The sequence below is a fragment of the Mauremys reevesii genome, linkage group 5, assembly GCF_016161935.1.
Source record: "Mauremys reevesii isolate NIE-2019 linkage group 5, ASM1616193v1, whole genome shotgun sequence".
NCBI lineage: Eukaryota > Metazoa > Chordata > Testudines > Geoemydidae > Mauremys > Mauremys reevesii.
Window position 1 is genome coordinate 119,555,005 of NC_052627.1, and position 17,064 is coordinate 119,572,068.

Consider the following 17,064-nt stretch of genomic DNA (forward strand, 5'->3'; position numbering starts at 1 on the left):
AGCGGCGTCGGGACATGGATCGGCAACGGGACCGAGAACATCTGCGGGACCGCGATCGTGAACGGTGCTGCTCTGCGGTGCCGACGGAGGGTGGTCTGATCAAGGCAGGCTTGCTGATCGACTGTATAACCTGCACCGGCGGTGCCAGGGGTTGAGGCAGCGCAGACTCCGTCATTGCAATCAACTCCCTCGCCGTGGAAAATGTCTCCGGCGTGGAGGGAATAGTGAGCTCAACCGGGGAGCTTTCAGGCACCGGACTCGACGGCTCTTGCGTGGCCGGAATCAACGGTGCCAATGTTGTCGGTGCCACGGCAGGTATCGGTGCCGGGTGGTCCGACTTAGTAGAGCGCTCGGGCTGCGGAGCAGGCGGCGCGGACGCAGCAGGAGTCTTGTGCCTCTTCGCCCTCAGGGAGAGGGATCGGTGCCAAGTGGACGTCGGTGCCGGCGACGGCCGGTGCCGAGAGGCCTTGGCGGTACCGGCGCGATCCGGTGCCGAGGGAGCGCTTCTTGAAGACTGTCCAGTGCTCGGTGCCGAGGGCGGAGGAGTAAGAGCTGCCTCCATCAGAAGCTGCTTGAGATGAAAGTCCTGCTCCTTTTTTGTTCTCGGCTTAAAGGCCTTACAAATGCGGCACTTATCTGTTAGGTGAGATTCCCTGAGGCACTTAAGACAGGAGTCGTGGGGATCTCCTGTCGGCATCGGCTTGCGCCAGGCCGAGCACGGTTTGAAACCCGGTGAACCGGGCATAGGCCCCGGCACCGGGTGCGGGGAAGGGGATAATCCCCGAACCCCTCTGAACTATATACACTAACTATACTATAAACGAATAAAGTTAGCTACAACTATAAATTCGAACTATATATACAAGAATTAACGAGAGAACTACGAGTAGCGAGGGAAGTGGAGGTCAGCTAAGCCGCGCTCCACTGTTCCAACGACCGACACGGGTGGTAAGAAGGAACTGAGGGGCCGTTGAGTCGGCAGGGGTATATATTCGGCACTATAGCGGCGCCACTCCAGGGGGCGACCCAGCCGACCCACCGAGTGTTGCTAGGGTAAAAATCTTCCGACGAACGTGCATGCGGCGCGCACACACCTAATTGGAATCGATATGAGCAAGCACTCGAAGAAGAATGGTAACATACAAAAGCCAGTAGAAGAACACTTCAGTCTCCCTGGACATTGAACAGATTTAAAAGTAGCCATCCTTCAACAAAAAAAGCTTCAGAAACAGACTTCAAAGAGGAACTGCTGAGCTACAATTTATTTGCGAACTTAACACCATTAATTTGGGCTTGAATAGGGACTGGGAATGGCTGGCTCACTACAAAAGCAATTTTCCCTCTCTTGGTATTAACATCTCCTCATCAATTACTGGGAGTGGACCACATCCACCCTGACTGAATTGAACTTGTCAACACTGGTTCTCCACTTGTAAGGTAACTCCCTTCTCTTCATGTGCCTGCAAATTTATGCCCGTGTCTGTAATTTTCACTCCATGCATCTGAAGAAGTGGGGTTTTTTACCCCACGAAAGCTTATGCCCAAATAAATCTGTTAGTCTTTAAGGTGCCACCGGAGTGTGTGTGTGTGTGTGTGTGTGTGTGTGTGTGTGTGTTTTTCCTGTTCTAACCTTGTAAATAACACTCATTTCTTTTCTTTGTTAATAAATCTTTAGTTAGTTTATTACAATATTGGCTACAGGCATTGTCTTTGGTTTGAGGTCTGAGTACAATTGACTTGGGGTAAATGACTGGTCCTTTGGGACTGGAAGTAAGCTGAATATTCTTGGGATTTTGGGTGTAACATGACCATTTATCACATAGTTCAGCTTGCCTGGTTTGCAAGATGGACTGGAATGCCCAAGAGGACTGTCTGTGACTCCATGGTAAAACTGTTACAGTGCTTTAGGAGTTCACACACTTGTCACCAACTCAGTAACATCTAATTATACAGAATTCAACCAGTTTGAGGTTTCTGCCTAGCTTTTTGACATTCTACCCTGAGGTTGGCACTCACAGTCATGAGCCACTGCAAACAGTGTGACAAGTGTAATGGTTGCTAAATCTAGGGGATTATATATTTTTATTTCACCTGATTTACTGGAGTTTGATACTATTGATTTCAACTTCCTTGCTATCATTCTTCAAAATTTGGTGTTCTTGGTGTTTGGTTCACTGTTTATTCTCCCTCATTATTTTTTTCAGGATGAATTTAAAAAAAATGCCTAGGCCTTGTGACTTGGCCAAGATGGTCCTTTGAGCCCACAGTTTTCTGTAACTTTTAGGAGAGGCCTACAATTAAGCTACCTCCTCTCTGAAGATGGCCTGTCTACGGTAATTCTCATCTCATTAGTCAACATTTAATGACAAGTACATCAAACATTGTTTATGGTTAATATGGGTAAAATATGCTTAGGTCTAGCTCATTAACTTAAAACTCAAATTATAGCTGAGTTAGATTCCTTTTGTATAAAACAGATCACCATTCTAAAACTGGCTTGTTGATTTATCAATAGATGCCCCTTGGTCCTTCAATATCAAGCTAGTTGGAAGCGTTACAGAATTCCATCCTAATCTAAAATATGGGACTTTAATAAAAATTCTATTCTATGAGCTAGCAGAATTTCGCTCAGAACACTAAATCACATAGTTGGGGTTTTTTCCTGGATCCTTCATTCAACTTCTTATATCCTAATACAGTGGTTTTCATCCTCTTTTCATTTACAGAGTCTTTAAAAAAAAAAAAAAAGTCAAATGGAGGTGCAGACCCATTTTGGAAATCTTAGATAGTCTGTGGACCATCAGAGATCCGTGGACCACTCATTGAAAACCTCTGTCCTAATATATTTCTCCATGGTATATATACATTGTTCCTGTATTACTTGGTGTACATGAGCTACCATTTAAAAAGGAAGATTAAATTTAAAGGTTGTTAAAATTTAAGAATTAAAACTTGAGTCTCAAATTAATATACTGAATGTGTGGGCTGCAGATGGCACAAGTGTTTGTTGGCTGCATACCATGCAAAGAGACATATGTTTAATTGCCTCTCTAAGGGGAGCAGAATGGATAAAACCAGAAACCTGAAGAAAAGTAGCAATGAAAGAATAGTAACCTGAGAGGAAGACTGAAAAGACAAGCCTGAAGAACAGATGGGTGGGAAAATAAAGTCAAAGATCATACATAAATGGACAAAACAAGATAAGTGTTGGGGGAGGGGCGGGGGGGAAATCATACAAAAAGGAATGGAAGAAGGTAAAAAGAATAAAATTGAGTGAAAAGAGAGAAAAGGCAAAGAGTAGGAGAAGAAAAGTTGAAAGGGCTTAACACAAATCATCTAAGAGGATCCAAGACTGAATTCTATCTTATGGCCCAAAAGATTCTTAAGAGACTCCTTTTCAAAGCTAGTGAACCAGGTGACACATTCAGTTTCATTTCTAGAATGAAACTCCCCAGCAAATGAATATATTACATAGATTAAAAAAAAAAAAGCAAGTGTCTAGCCCATCATGGTGTCATCTCAATTTAGTCAACTCATACACTGAAACTTACCACAAGAGATTGCTCTAGCGTGGCATGCCTCTCCTCCTTCTCGACTGTTCGTCGACAATCTGGACACACCCACAGTGGAAGATGCAGCATACTATTTGCTTTTGGAGATGTAGAAAGTGCTGTTTTGCTAGAATTTTTAATCCCGCTCTCTGAAAGCAAGGTGTCTTTCCGTTCACTTCTACAAAGAAGACAATGCTCGCCTGTTGTATATGGTGCCCTTTGACCCAAGCCAAAAGTAAATGGAGTCTACAAACAAACATTTAAATAGACACATAACTAGTTATTTCCATGCTTAACAGACAAAAAAGTCATCTTTATATTTCTTATTCTACAAAGTATTCAGTAGGAGCAACAAAGTCTGTGTTAATACTTGATGCATGCTTTGGGTCCATTGAAACCCCCAACACTGAATATCCTATTAACACAGATCCTGGAAGGTCTTATTGCTATTATGAATAAGGCTCCATAATTACACATTTCATTTAAATAAAAATATACTTTTGGAGGTATGTACTATAGCTTTCCACTATTAAATGACTCAAAGTAGAAGTTAAAAATAGTAGGGAAAAATTGAACTCATTTCATTATTTTCAATGTTTATTGTTGTTTTTTGTTTTAAACAGAAAGAAATTAGGAAAATACAATGGCTCCTTAGACTTCATTCCCTTTTGTCTGCTACAGGCCCAGCTGCTCTTTTAGCAGCAGTTTGTGGCCCAAACACTTTTAACTAACTTGGCTGTAAAGACTGGATTTAGCTTTTACAAATCTGAAGTGGTTTACAAGAGGGCCCCAAACTGCTTTGGAATGAAGTCAGCTTAGCATCTTAAAGCTATCCCTTTCTCCTCCAGACCCTCCTCTGGACAGTGGATGTAAAAAGGAACAAGTTTCCAGCAATAAAATGCCTACTATGCACTATCCAAAAATGGTGTATGTAGGGGTCAGTACCAGAAAGGCCCAATCAACTGAGCACTGATTCTTCAAAGCTGCAGTCTAGAGAGTCAAGTGTCAATTCTCTTACCTATCTAGTCATAGGTTCCAAAACCAGAAGGGGCCGCTGTGATAATCTAATCTGACCTCCTGTACAACACAGGCCATAGAACTTTCCTAAAATAAATTCCTAGAGCATATCTTTTAGAAAAACATCCAATCTTGATCTAAAAATCAGTGATGGAGAATCCACTAGGACCCCTGTAAACTGTTCTACTGATTAGTGACCCTCACTGTTTAAAATTTGTGCCTAATTTCAATTTTGAAGTTGAGCTTAAACTTCCAGCCATTAGATCTTGTTATACCTGTCTCTGCTAGACTGAAGAGCCTAGTATTACGTATTTGTTCCCCATTTAGATACTCAGACTGTGATTAAGTCATTCCTTAACTTGCTCTCTATAAAACTAAATAGATTGAATTCCTAGAGTCTGTCACTATAAGGCATGTTTTTTAATCCTTTAATCAATCATCCTCATGGTTCTTCTCTGAATCCTCTTCAATTTGTAAACATCCTTTTTTGGACTGTGGACACCAGAACTGGAGACAGTATTTTAGCAGCAGGCACACCAATGCCAAATACAGAGGTAAAATACATAACCTCTCTACTCCCACTCAAGATTCCTGCTTATACATCCAAGGATCACATTAGCCCTTTTAGCCACAGCATCGCACTGAGAACTCATGACAGTGGAGGAATAGGGACACTCAGGAATCTTGGGTTCCAATCAAGATTATGGAAGGGAGAGTTCTCTAGGGGTCACAGACCCTTCTGCCCCTGTTTCCCCACAAGCCTGACTTCTTCTGCCCATCGAGTCAATGCTAGTCTTCCTTCCCTACCCCACTGACTCTCAATCATCCATTCTCCCCAGCACCCAGTCTCATTCTCCGCATCCAACTGCCTTCCCCCCCGCCACTTCCTCCCATTTCCCTGCACCACCCACATCCTAAGCTCCCAGTCTCTTTCTCTTCCCCCACTCTTTGCCAGTCCCAGCCTCTTAGCCAGGGAGGGGAGACAGGGTCTGGCTGGGCAATCTGTCTGATCTTAGTCTCCCTCTAGCAGCTGGTTTCTGCCTGCCTCCCAGTCTCCATAATCAGTCCCAGGCACCACTGCTTCCAGTCTCCATCTCCCCACAGCCTGCTTGGCTAAACCTACTCTCTCTAGCACCCATAGTACTGGAGAGACAGACATTCCCTGCTTTCAGTTCTAATTCCTGGCACTGCAGCAGCTGAGAGCAACAACTACATGGATAGCCCTGCTCATCCCCTGCAGCCCTGGGTCGGTGCAGATGGAATCTTCAAAGAATTTAGCAGCCAAACTAGAACAACAAGTCATTACTGAGCTTGTCCAATTTCAGATTTTTCAAAAGCTTGTAACTGAATGAGATTTGGCTGGTGTTTCCAGGGAAGAGCAAGGGGCACATCTCTGACGTAAAGGCCACCCCCTACCAAATTTCAAAGCCTTTCTTCAAAGCATGGAAGCACTAGGGATTCTCAATGCCATTTGGTTTTTGTATTTTTTTAAAACACATAGCCAAATACCACACTTCAGCATTAACAAATAGCCGGTACCCTTTTGGAAACATACTGAAAGTTCGCCAGGTTAGAGTATGGCTAAATCTCTGACACTCACTTTGGCACAACAAGGAGGATCATATCAAGATGTAAACCTATCTTATTTGTGTCCCACTAATCCTACTCTCCTCCTCACTGCAGCAACAACCTCCATCCCCTAATGCTGATATCTGAACAGAATCTGCCTGTATTTTCCTCACTGCAGCATCAGGCAGTCCAAATGCCAGGAACAGAAGATTCACAGAGCTGAGACTAGCATCAAAAGCTTCCTAAAGCCATTCTGGAAAGTGGCTGTGGGGGAAGAATTAACAAGCCCAGGCCTTCATAAGAACACAGTGATTTCATATAGTCACGTTGTACCATCAGTCTACTCCACCTACTCCAAACTTTCTCCAGAAGTGGAAGGTCCTAAGGCAGTGGTGGGCAACCTGCAGCCTGCATGCAGCCCATCAGGGTAATCTGACTGTGGGCCACGAGACATTTTGCTGACGTTGACCATCTGCAGGTGTGGCCCTCCACAGCTCCCAGTGGTCACAGTTCACTGTTCTTGGCCAATGGGAGCCGTGGGAAGCAGCAGTCTGCAGGGACATGCTGGACGCCGTTTCCCGCAGCTCCCATTGGCTGGGAACGGCAAACCGCGGCCACTGGGAGCTGCGGGGGGCCACGCCTGCAAATGGTTAACGTCAGCAAAATGTCTCACGGCCCGCAATCAAATTACCCTGATGGGCTGCATGCACCCTGCGGGCCACAGGTTGCCCTCCACTGTCCTAAGTTGTTTAGCCAGCTTTTTTCCACTACCTGTGAAACTGACTGTCTACAAGGTCACCTGCCTCCTCCTGATCTTACCTGCAAGCTGCAGACACCTCACCATTTCCTTCCACAGTAATTTGCATTAGGGGAAAAGGAGAAAAGTATTGTGTTCTTTTTTCCTCATGCAAACTTCCATTGGAGGGACTTCTGAGAGTGAAGGGGCCCCCTTTGTGTCTCCTTATGGGCTGGGCTGGGCTGGTCCCTTCATTGTCTCTGCCAAGTCAAACAACAGATTTCAAAAGCAGCGAGGTTAGTCAGCCACTCTTCCTAGGAACACTGTTCCTGGACCCACCTCAGCATGCAAGAGTTGGGTTTTGTTGCTACTTGGAACTAGTCTGAAAAGCTTGCAGCAGGTGGCCTAGCTGCTCATCTCCTTGGCCCTGCAGTTCTCCTTGTTAAAGATTTTTTTTTTTCAGAAGTCAGGCTGCTTCCCTGATGCTGTCATGAGGATCTGTGTAGAGCTATTTACCAGTAGAGCCTTATGGACAGCAGCAGCAGGGTTTCTTGCTTCCAAAAAGGAAGACAGAAGTGTAAAGATCTCAAACAATAATTAAAAGGTATGCATCAACACATCCTGACCTTCAACCTTTTAAACAGATGAGGGCCAGGGAAGCTGGCTTCCAGCCTTCCTATAGAAGGATTTGTAGATTCTGTCTAGATTGCTGCATTGTAGTACAAGCAAAAATAAAACTCGTCAGTACTATTTAAAGGAGAACCATTACAACAAACAGCAGGAACAATAATTTCGAAGGCTGGCCATCTAGAAGATTCCCTTTGTTTACAAAATCAGAATCTCACAAATGAATCTGCATTTACAGCACAGTTTTAAAAGTTGAATTACAAATGTTTGGTTCATAAAATGAGAACCATCACTTGATATTCAGAAAGATAGGTGGGGTGACTTATACGCAGTGGTAGTTTCTAAACTATTTTGTATTTTAACAAAATTAACATTTATCTTGCATTATGGGCAATCCGAGATGCCAACTTCCTGTTACCTCTGCCACAGTAAAACTGCAACTAGTCTCAAACATACCTTGAAGCAGTCAGTCAATTCTAAACCCATACTTTCATATCTTTGCAACTTTCTCAGAAACATGAGGCTGAAATCTCTCATGCTTTCAGCCCAAAGGTGGAGAGCGCATGCATACTTGTATGTAAAAGCATCCACAATAACAGCTGAGCTCTTTTTCTATTACATGAACTTGAATCTAGATCCATACATATGTGCATTTCACAAGTCACATTTTCTAGGTAAAAAGTATACACTTGTGGGGGGAAAAGTTTGCACTTTGCTAATCAAATTTCAAAAACCTGCCACAGCGTTCAATGAGGAAGAGTATCTGATGTCTGCACAAGTTTACTTATAATTTTATTTGTTAACAAATTTGGAAGAATAGAAACATCAGCATTAAATAGATTAATAAATATTCCCTTTAAGTTTGTTTCCAAGAAGAATTTTTTGTTGGTCTTCAGAACAAACTTAACATCATGATAGTCGAGATAATCATTTAAAGTTTTCCCTATGCATGTTTCCACTTCAAAGATTATTAGCTCAATAATTATTTTAAAATCTAGTTTGCAAAAATGACAGCATGAATGGTGAAAAGTACTTTGTTAGCTGGCACAACGAAACCATTTAGTCAGTTTTATAAGCACATTGCTATTTGGGATATAAATCTTGCAGGAATTTCTTTACATTGTTCATGGAAAGAAAAATTCTATTAGGGTTTATAATACTTTACTATTTGATTCAGCATCAATGAAGTCAGTGGAAACTTTATGGGCTAGTCTATATTTACAGTGCTGCACCAGTGCAGCTGCACCGCTGTAGTGCTTAGTCAAGACGCTACCTATGCTGATGGGAGAGCTTTTCCTGTTGACGTAGGTACTCCATCTCCCCAAGAGGGGATAGCTACGTTGAAGGGAGAAGCTTCCCTTCAACACAGCACTGTCTACAACGGAAGCTTGGTCGGTATAACTTTAGTGTAGACCAGGACTACCACTGACTTCAGTGAATAGAGTCAAGCCCTAAAACCTATATTTTTAGCTTAAATGCTGTAATGAGGTCTCCGCCTCATTTTTGCACTTCAGTAGTTCTTCCATAAATCGTTCAATGACTATTGACCAACCAAACTTGACTGTACCTACCTGAGAAACACCTGTGAACTCTGATCCAACGGAACTGTCTGTAAACTGGGTACCATTTAATGAAACCTAGAAAACAACGAAAATACACTGATTATAACAGCTACATATCTTTTGTTTTCTACTGCATCTTAGAGAGAATGGCACTTGCTATCACCACAATTGAGCCTATAGCTATAGCATTATAAGCCTTTTTCCAGAGGACTTGGCAGAGACATTTTTTCCTCTTGCATTAAAATTCTCCAGATACAGAAGTTAATTTCAAAGTACTGCCATTTCAAAGTACTGCCGTATGAGTAGGAATTGAATGGATCTATTGCAAATGCAATTCAAACACCAAATATAAAGCAAAGTCACCCAGTGAAATGGACATAAGGACCAAAAATATGATTGCCTGTTTTTTCAAGTTTCCGGGTTCATGTAGACCTTTCATTAACTGTTCTGGGTTTTGTATTTTTATCATGTCAATTTACAAGAGTTTCACCTTTTTGGAGGTTCTGCATAATATAGCTTAGAAAAATAGGTTTTCACGTATTAGCTAAGCAAGTTTCTTCCCCTTGGAAAAAACATTTTGAAATTAGATAATATATTTTAAGGCCAGAAGGAACCACTTGGATCATCTAGGTTGATCTGTACAACACAGGCCATAGAATTTTATTCAGTAACATCTGCATTAAGCCCATAGTCTCAAGTTTAACCAGAAATTATCTTTTAGAAAGACTAATTTTCCACCCTCCTCTCCATACACACCGAAGACCCTGAACTAAGCATTGCTCGATAAGCCACAAATGACACTATATGTCACTAAACCAGAATAAAGTGAAAATAGGACACAACCAGAAGTCAATGACAACACTCAAGAAAAAGAGGATGGCCTGGTTATGAAATTATCTAAGAACAAGAAAAACAAGGAGTCCTTGTGACACCTTAGAGACTAACAAATTTATTTAGGCATAAGTTTTCGTGGGCTAGAACCCACTTCATCAGATGTGTGGAGTGGAAAATACAGGAGCAGGTATAAATACACCTCTACCCAGATATAACACCATCCTCGGGAGCCAAAAAAATCTCACCGCCTTATAGGTGAGACCGCATTATATCGGGTTTGGTCTGGTACAGCATACCTGCAAGAGCCAGTACGCCGTGCCGGACTGGACCGGCTTCCCAGGCAGGGATTTAATGGGCCCAGTGTTCCAGCCGTTGCGGGGAGCCCCGGACCCTTTAAATCACCGCCGGAGCTCTGGCAACGGGGCTCAAGCAGTGATTTAAAGGGCCTGGGGCTCCACAAGAATTCAGATAGAACGCGGTAAAGCAGTGGGGCTCGGGTGGCGCTTTAAAGAGCCCAGGGCTCCACGATGCTTTACCGCGTTATATCCAAATTTGTGTTATATTGGGTCGCGTTCTATTGGGGAAGAGGTGTACATGAAAAGATGGGAGTTGCCGTACCAAGTGTGAGGTCAGTCTAACGAGACAATTCAATTAACAGTAGGATACCAAGGGAGGAAAAATCACTTTTGTAGTGGTAATGAGTGGCCCATTTCAAACAGTTGACAAGAAGGTGAAAGTAACAGTAGGGGAAAATTAGTATAGGGGAAATTAGGTTTAGGTTTTGTAATGACCCAACCACTCCCACTCTTTATTCAGGCCTAATTTGATGGTGTCCAGTTTGCAAATTAATTCCAGTTCTGCAGTTTCAGGTTGGAGTCTGTTTTTGAAGTTTTTTTGTTGAAGAACTGCTACTTTTAAGTCTGTTATTGAGTTACCAGGAAGCCTGAAGCGTTCTCCTCCTGGTTTTTTAATGTTATAATTCCTGATGTCAGATGTGTGTCCATTTATTCTTTTGCGTAGAGACTGTCCAGTTTGGCCAATGTACATGGCAGAGAGACATTGCTGACACATATCACATTGGTAGATGTGCAGGTGAACAAACCCCTGATAGTGTGGCTGATGTGGTTAGGCCCTAGGACGGTGTCACTTGAATAGATATGCGGACAGAGTTGGCACCAGAGTTTGTTGCAGGGTTTGGTTCCTGGGTTGGCGTTTTTGTTGTGTGGTGTGTAGTTGCTGGTGAGTATTTGCTTCAGGTTGGGGGCTGTCTGTAAGCGAGGACTGGCCTGTCTCCCAAAGTCTGTGAAAGTGAGGGATAGTCCTTCAGGATAGGCTGTAGATCCTTGATGATGCGCTGGAGATGTTTTAGTAAGGGACTGTAGGTGATGGCTAGTGATGTTCTGTTACTTTCTTTGTTGGGCCTGTCCTGTAGGAGGTTACTTCTGGGTATCCTTCTGGCTCTGTCAATCTGTTTCTTCACTTCACCAGGTGGGTAGTGTAGTTTTAAGAATGCTTGATAGAGATCCTGTAGGTGTTTGTCTCTGAGAGACTGGAGCAAATGTGGTTTTATCTTAGAGCTTGGTTGTAGACCAGGAGTCGGCAACCTTTCAGATGTGGTGTGCCAAGTCTTCATTTATTCACTCTGATTTAAGGTTTCGCGTGCCAGTAATACATTTAAACATTTTTAGAAGGTCTCTTTCTATGTTTATAATATATAACTGAACTATTGTATGTAAAGTAAATAAGGTTTTTAAAATGTTTAAAAGCTTCATTTAAAATTAAATTAAAATGCAGAGCCCCCGACAGGTGACCAGGACCCGGGCAGTGTGAGTGCCACTGAAAATCAGCTTGCGTGCCATAGGTTGCCCACCCATTGTAGACAATGGATCGTGTGATGTGGTCTGGATGAAAGCTGGAGGCATGTAGGTAAGTACAGCGGTCAGTAGGTTTCCAGTATGGGGTTGTGTTTATGTGACCATCGCTTATTAGCACTGTTGTGTTTAGGAAGTGGACCTCTTGTGTGGACTGTCCCAGGCTGAGGTTGATGGTGGGGTGGAAATTGTTGAAATCCAGGTGGTATTCATCAAGGGCCTCCTTCCCATGGGTCCAGATGATGAAGATGTCATCAATGTAGCTCAAGTAGAGTAGGGGCGGGCATTAGGGGACGAGAGCTGAGGAAGCGTTGTTCTAAGTTAGCCATAAAAAATGTTGGCATACTGTGGGGCCATGCGGGTATCCATAGCAGTCCTGCTGACTTGAAGGTATAAGTTGTCCCCAAATCTGAAATAGTTGTGGATGAGGACAAAGTCATGAAGTTCAGCCACCAGGTTTGCTGTGATAGTATCATGGATGCTATTCCTGACGTCTTATAGTCCATCTTTGTGTGGAATGTTCGTGTAGAGAGCTTCTACATCCATAGTGGCTAGGATGGTGTTTTCCGGAAGATCTCCAAAGGATTGTAGTTTCCTCAGGTAATCAGTGGGGTCTCGAAGACAGCTGGGAGTGCTGGTAGCGTAGGGCCTGAGGAGAGAGTCTATATAGCCAAATAATCCTGCTGTTAGGGTGCCAATGCCTGAGATGATGGGGTGTCCAAGATTCCCAGGTTTATGGATTTTGGGTAGCAGATAGAATACCCCTGGTCGGGGCTCTAGGGGTGTGTCAGTGTAGATTTGTGCCTGTGCTTCTTTAGGGAGTTTCTTGAGCAGATGGTGTAGTTTCTTTTGGTAATCCTCAGCAGGGTCAAAGGGTAATGGCCTCCGGAACGTAGTCTCAGAGAGTTGTCTAGCAGCCTCTCATTCATATTCTGACCTATTCATGACTACTACAGCACATCCTTTGTCAGCCTTTTTGATATAATGTCAGAGTTGTTTCTGAGGCTGTGGATGGCATTGTGTTCTGCACGGCTCAGGTTATGGGGCAAGTGATGCTGCTTTTCCACAATTTCAGCCTGCGCACATCAGTGGAAGCACTCTATGTAGAAGTCCAGTCTGCTGTTTCGACCTTCAGGAGGAGTCCATGCAGAATTCTTCTTCTTGTAGGGTTGGTAGGAAGCTTTCTTGGGTTAGTGTGCTGTTCAGTGGTGTGTTGGAAATATTCCTTGAGTTGGAGACGTCAAAAGTAGGATTCTAGATCACCACAGAACTGTATCATGTTTGTGGGAGTGGTGGGGAAGAAGGAGAGGCCCCGAGATAGGACAGACTCTTCTGCCGGGCTAAGAGTATAGCTGGATAGATTAACAATATTGTTGGGTGAGTTAAGGCAACGACTGTTGTGGCCCCTTGTGGCACGTAGGAGTTTAGATAGTTTAGTGTCCTTTTTCCTCTGTAAAGAAGCAAAGTGTATGTTGTAAATGGCTTGTCTAGTTTTTGTAAAGTCCAGCCACGAGGGAGTTTGTGTGGAAGGTTGTTTTTTTAAGAGAGTTTCTAGGGATTTTTTACCTTCAGTCCTTTTGGTATGATGTCAAGTTGTTTGCATTTGGAAAAGAAGATGTCTGTATCTGCACAAGTTTTTTTCATGAAGTTGATGGATTTCCACCTCATATGGCTAAATTCAGTGCCTTGCCTGGTGACAGGTTTCAGAGTGGTAGCTGTGTTAGTCTGTATCAGCAAAAACAATGAGGAGTCTTTGTGGCACCTTAGAGACTAACAAATTTATTTGGGCATAAGCTTTTGTGGGCTAGAACCCACATCATCAGATGCATGGAGTAGAAAATAGAGAAGCAGGTATAAATACATGAAAAAGATGGGAGTTGCCTTACCAAGTGTGAGGTCAGTCTAATGAGACAATTCAATTAACAGTAGGATACCGAGGGAGGAAAAATAATTTTTGTAGTCGTAATGAGAGTGGCCCATTTCAAAATAGTTGACAAGAAGGTGTGAGTAACAGTAGGGGGAAATTAGTATGGGGGAAATTAGATTTAGGTTTTGTAATGACCCAACCACTCCCAGTCTTCTGTGAGAGAAGCAAAGTACATTGGGGGAGGATGAGATGGGAACTTTCAAATGTTAATTCTTTTCAGTGGGTTTTTACTGGGGGAGAGGAAGGAGATTTAGCCCCATTCCCTTCTCTTTGTTTGGGCATTGCCTACCCTCTAAGATTTCAGACAGGTCTTCACTTTATTTTCATCATCCCCTTTTCCCATTTCTGTTGATCCTTTCTTGTTTCCCCCACTCCACTATGTAACATTAAGTGAGATTAGTATGATAAGTAGTTAACTAAATACCACCCCTCTTACTTAAGAGGAGCATGTAATTGTGTCAGATCTGCTCACTTAAGTGAACAGAATATGCTTTTACTCCTGCTAGCACAACAGAGGCCACAAACTTACAGTATGAGCTAGAGTCCATTATTCCTGCACATCAACAGAACTAAGAATTTCTGACTAATGATGCCTACTCACTGGATGGCCTTGAAGAAGATTTCTACTAACTCTTCTCCCTCCTACCAGTTAAAAAAAAAAAAAAGAAGTGGCTCCATGCCAACTCATAAGAGATGCTGCAAAGATTAGCACCTTGATAATGTTAAACTCTACTGTTACAGGCTATTAGTGACACTTACAAGGCCCAATGACCATAGACAAATTATTCAGCATTGTCCTTCCCCTAGTCCAATTCAAACAGTAGAGGGTGCAGGTGATCTCCATTTTGACATTACGTTTAATTAAACAGTCACAAATTGTATTTTTTTCAGTGTATTAATGATTTTTGTATTTACAATGAACTGTATTAGTTGTCTCAGGAAATCTGGCAGCTCTAACAGCTGAATAGGAGCAAGTGAAGCTTGACACCCATGAAGGTGTGGTAGCTAGGTTAAGTTTTTGGCATTCAGCTGGTTGCCTAAAAAAAAAAAAAAGAGGGAGGAGAAAGCTCTGCATCCCCTCTGAAGTATGAAAAGCCCAGCCCAGTCCCCCCTCACTAGTTTTTCTAGTTTTACAATCAGATTTACCTATTGGAAAATTCTTCTCTGTTGTGAGAAAGATTCACATGAGGAGGTAATACACCCTGTCACAATCCCGCACTGGTGAGGCAAGTGTTAAGGAGCTGCACTAAAAACACAGGAAGCCACACCCCTCATCTCTGCTTGGCGGGAGCATTCAAAAGGGAGCAGCTCAGCTCAGTCTGGGCTGACTGAGGAGGAGAGCAGTTGGGTTCAGCAGCCTCCTGCCGAGAAGCTGCTGGGACTGAGTCTATCTAGCCAAGCTTCTGGAAACCCATGGACTGTGGGAGCAGAGGGCAACGACTTACTGTCGCCAGGGGAAGGAGCTCCAGAGATGAACCTGGGAGGCAGGCAGGAAGACTGAACTGTGATACCAACGGAGGTACAGGAAACAGGAAAGAAGTGACCCACAGAGTGTGAGTAAGGGTAATAGGTCCTAGGCCATGTATATGTCCTACTGCTTTGAAAGGCCCTGGGTCGGAACCCAGTGGAGTAGGGTGGACTTGGGTTTCTGCCCATGCCCCCCCTGGGGACTGTAGCCACTAGGCAGAGTGGCCCTTGACTCTGGGCAACACTCCCATGAACTGTAGCAGCTAGGCAAAGCGGCCCTGGACATCTGCCAGTAAGTGATACTGCCAGCCTTAGACACAGAGGCACTCCCCAACAAGAGGGGAACAGTGAAACTGAGTACACAGGAAGTGCTATCAAAGGTACAAAACAGGAATAAAAGAACTACCCTCTTTCTATTAGCTGTATTAATGTTATTTGTAACAAAATGTTTAGTAGCATGATTAAGTTGGCATTCCTTTAATTTTTCTTGATAAAACTTAGCTTCTAGAGCACAATTACAGAATAAGTTATTCAGTATATAATCTGAATATATACATAGAACATAAAAAAATCAAACCCAAAAGATATATAGTCCCAACTACAACCACTGTGCTTGCAATAATCTAGCTTGCAGAATTTGGAGAACACTAACTGGGTAATTGGCATTTATAAATACATTACTCCTGGGGCATTCTGTTCCAAAAAAAACAAAAAACAAAAAAAAAAAAACCCAATTCTGCACACAATATTTTAAAATTCTGAAAATTTTATTTGACAAATAAATGTTACAGCTCCAGCATGGCACTGGGGAGCACAGGCCACTGGCTGCACAGAGGTGGGAGATCACTGTGCAGCTCCCCCAGGGACATGGACTCAGTGGTGAGGCTGCACCCAACCCTGACACAGCATAAGGACCGAGTCTGCCCCAGAAATACCCTGGGGCCCTGCCCCTCTGTGACAGGTGCACCGTGTGTGGGCAGACAGGCTCAGCAAGCCAGGATCCAATGGTGGAGGGGTTTAGTGTGGGTTGAGAGGGTTCTGTGTGGAGCAATCTGGATGTGAGCAGCTCAGTGCGGGATCCAGGTCCGGGGGGGGGGGGGGGGAGGGGGAAAATCAGGATGCACAGGGGCTTGTTGGGGAGTTCTGGGTGCAACAGTAATGAGACTCTCAGGGGGGTCCAGGTGAAGGTGGTTGAAGCTCAGCAGTGGGATTAGGTGTGGGAGGGTTCGAAGGGGCCTCAGGAGGTCATCTAGTCCAACCCCCTGCTCAAAGCAGGACCAAACCCAACTAAATCATCCCAGCCAGGGCTTTGTCAAGCCTGACCTTAAAAACCTCTATGGAAGGAAATTCCACCAGCTCCCTAGATAACCCATTCCAGTGCTTCACCACCCTCCTAGTGAAAAAGTTTCTCCTAATATCCAACCTAAACTTCCCCCACTGCAACTTCAGACCATTACTCCTTGTTCTGTCATCTGCTACCACTGAGAACAGTCTAGATCCTCCTCTTTGGAACCCCCTTTCAGGTAGTTGAAAGCAGCTATCAAATCCCCCCTCATTCTTCTCTTCTGCAGACTAAGTAATCCCAGTTCCCTCAGCCTCTCCTCATAAGTCATGTGCTCCAGCCCCCTAATCATTTTTGTTGCCCTCCGCTGGACTCTCTCCAATTCATCCACATCCTTCTTGTAGTGTGGGGCCCAAAACTGGACACAGGACTCCAGATGAGGCCTCACCAGTGCTCAATAGAGGGGAATGATCACGTCCCTCAATCTGCTGGAAATGCCCCTACTTATACAAACCAAAATGCCATTAGCCTTCTTGGCAACAAGGGCACACTGTTGACTCATATTCAGCTTTTCGTCCACCGTAACCCCTAGGTCCTTTTCTGCAGAACTGCTGCCCAGCC

The 17,064-nt window shown here is 43.8% G+C and overlaps 1 protein-coding gene across 1 annotated transcript in view; it reads right to left on the reverse strand.

The window, feature by feature from the left end:
• FAM193A (family with sequence similarity 193 member A) overlaps window positions 1–17,064 on the reverse strand; it is a 107,389-nt gene that overhangs the window by 62,194 nt on the left and 28,131 nt on the right. Inside the window, exons 2-3 of the mRNA XM_039541210.1 lie at window positions 9,072–9,137; window positions 3,552–3,797 (exon numbers count right to left, since the gene is read on the reverse strand). Coding sequence (XP_039397144.1) covers window positions 3,552–3,797; window positions 9,072–9,137 — 312 coding nt within the window. The remainder of the gene's footprint in view (window positions 1–3,551; window positions 3,798–9,071; window positions 9,138–17,064) is intronic.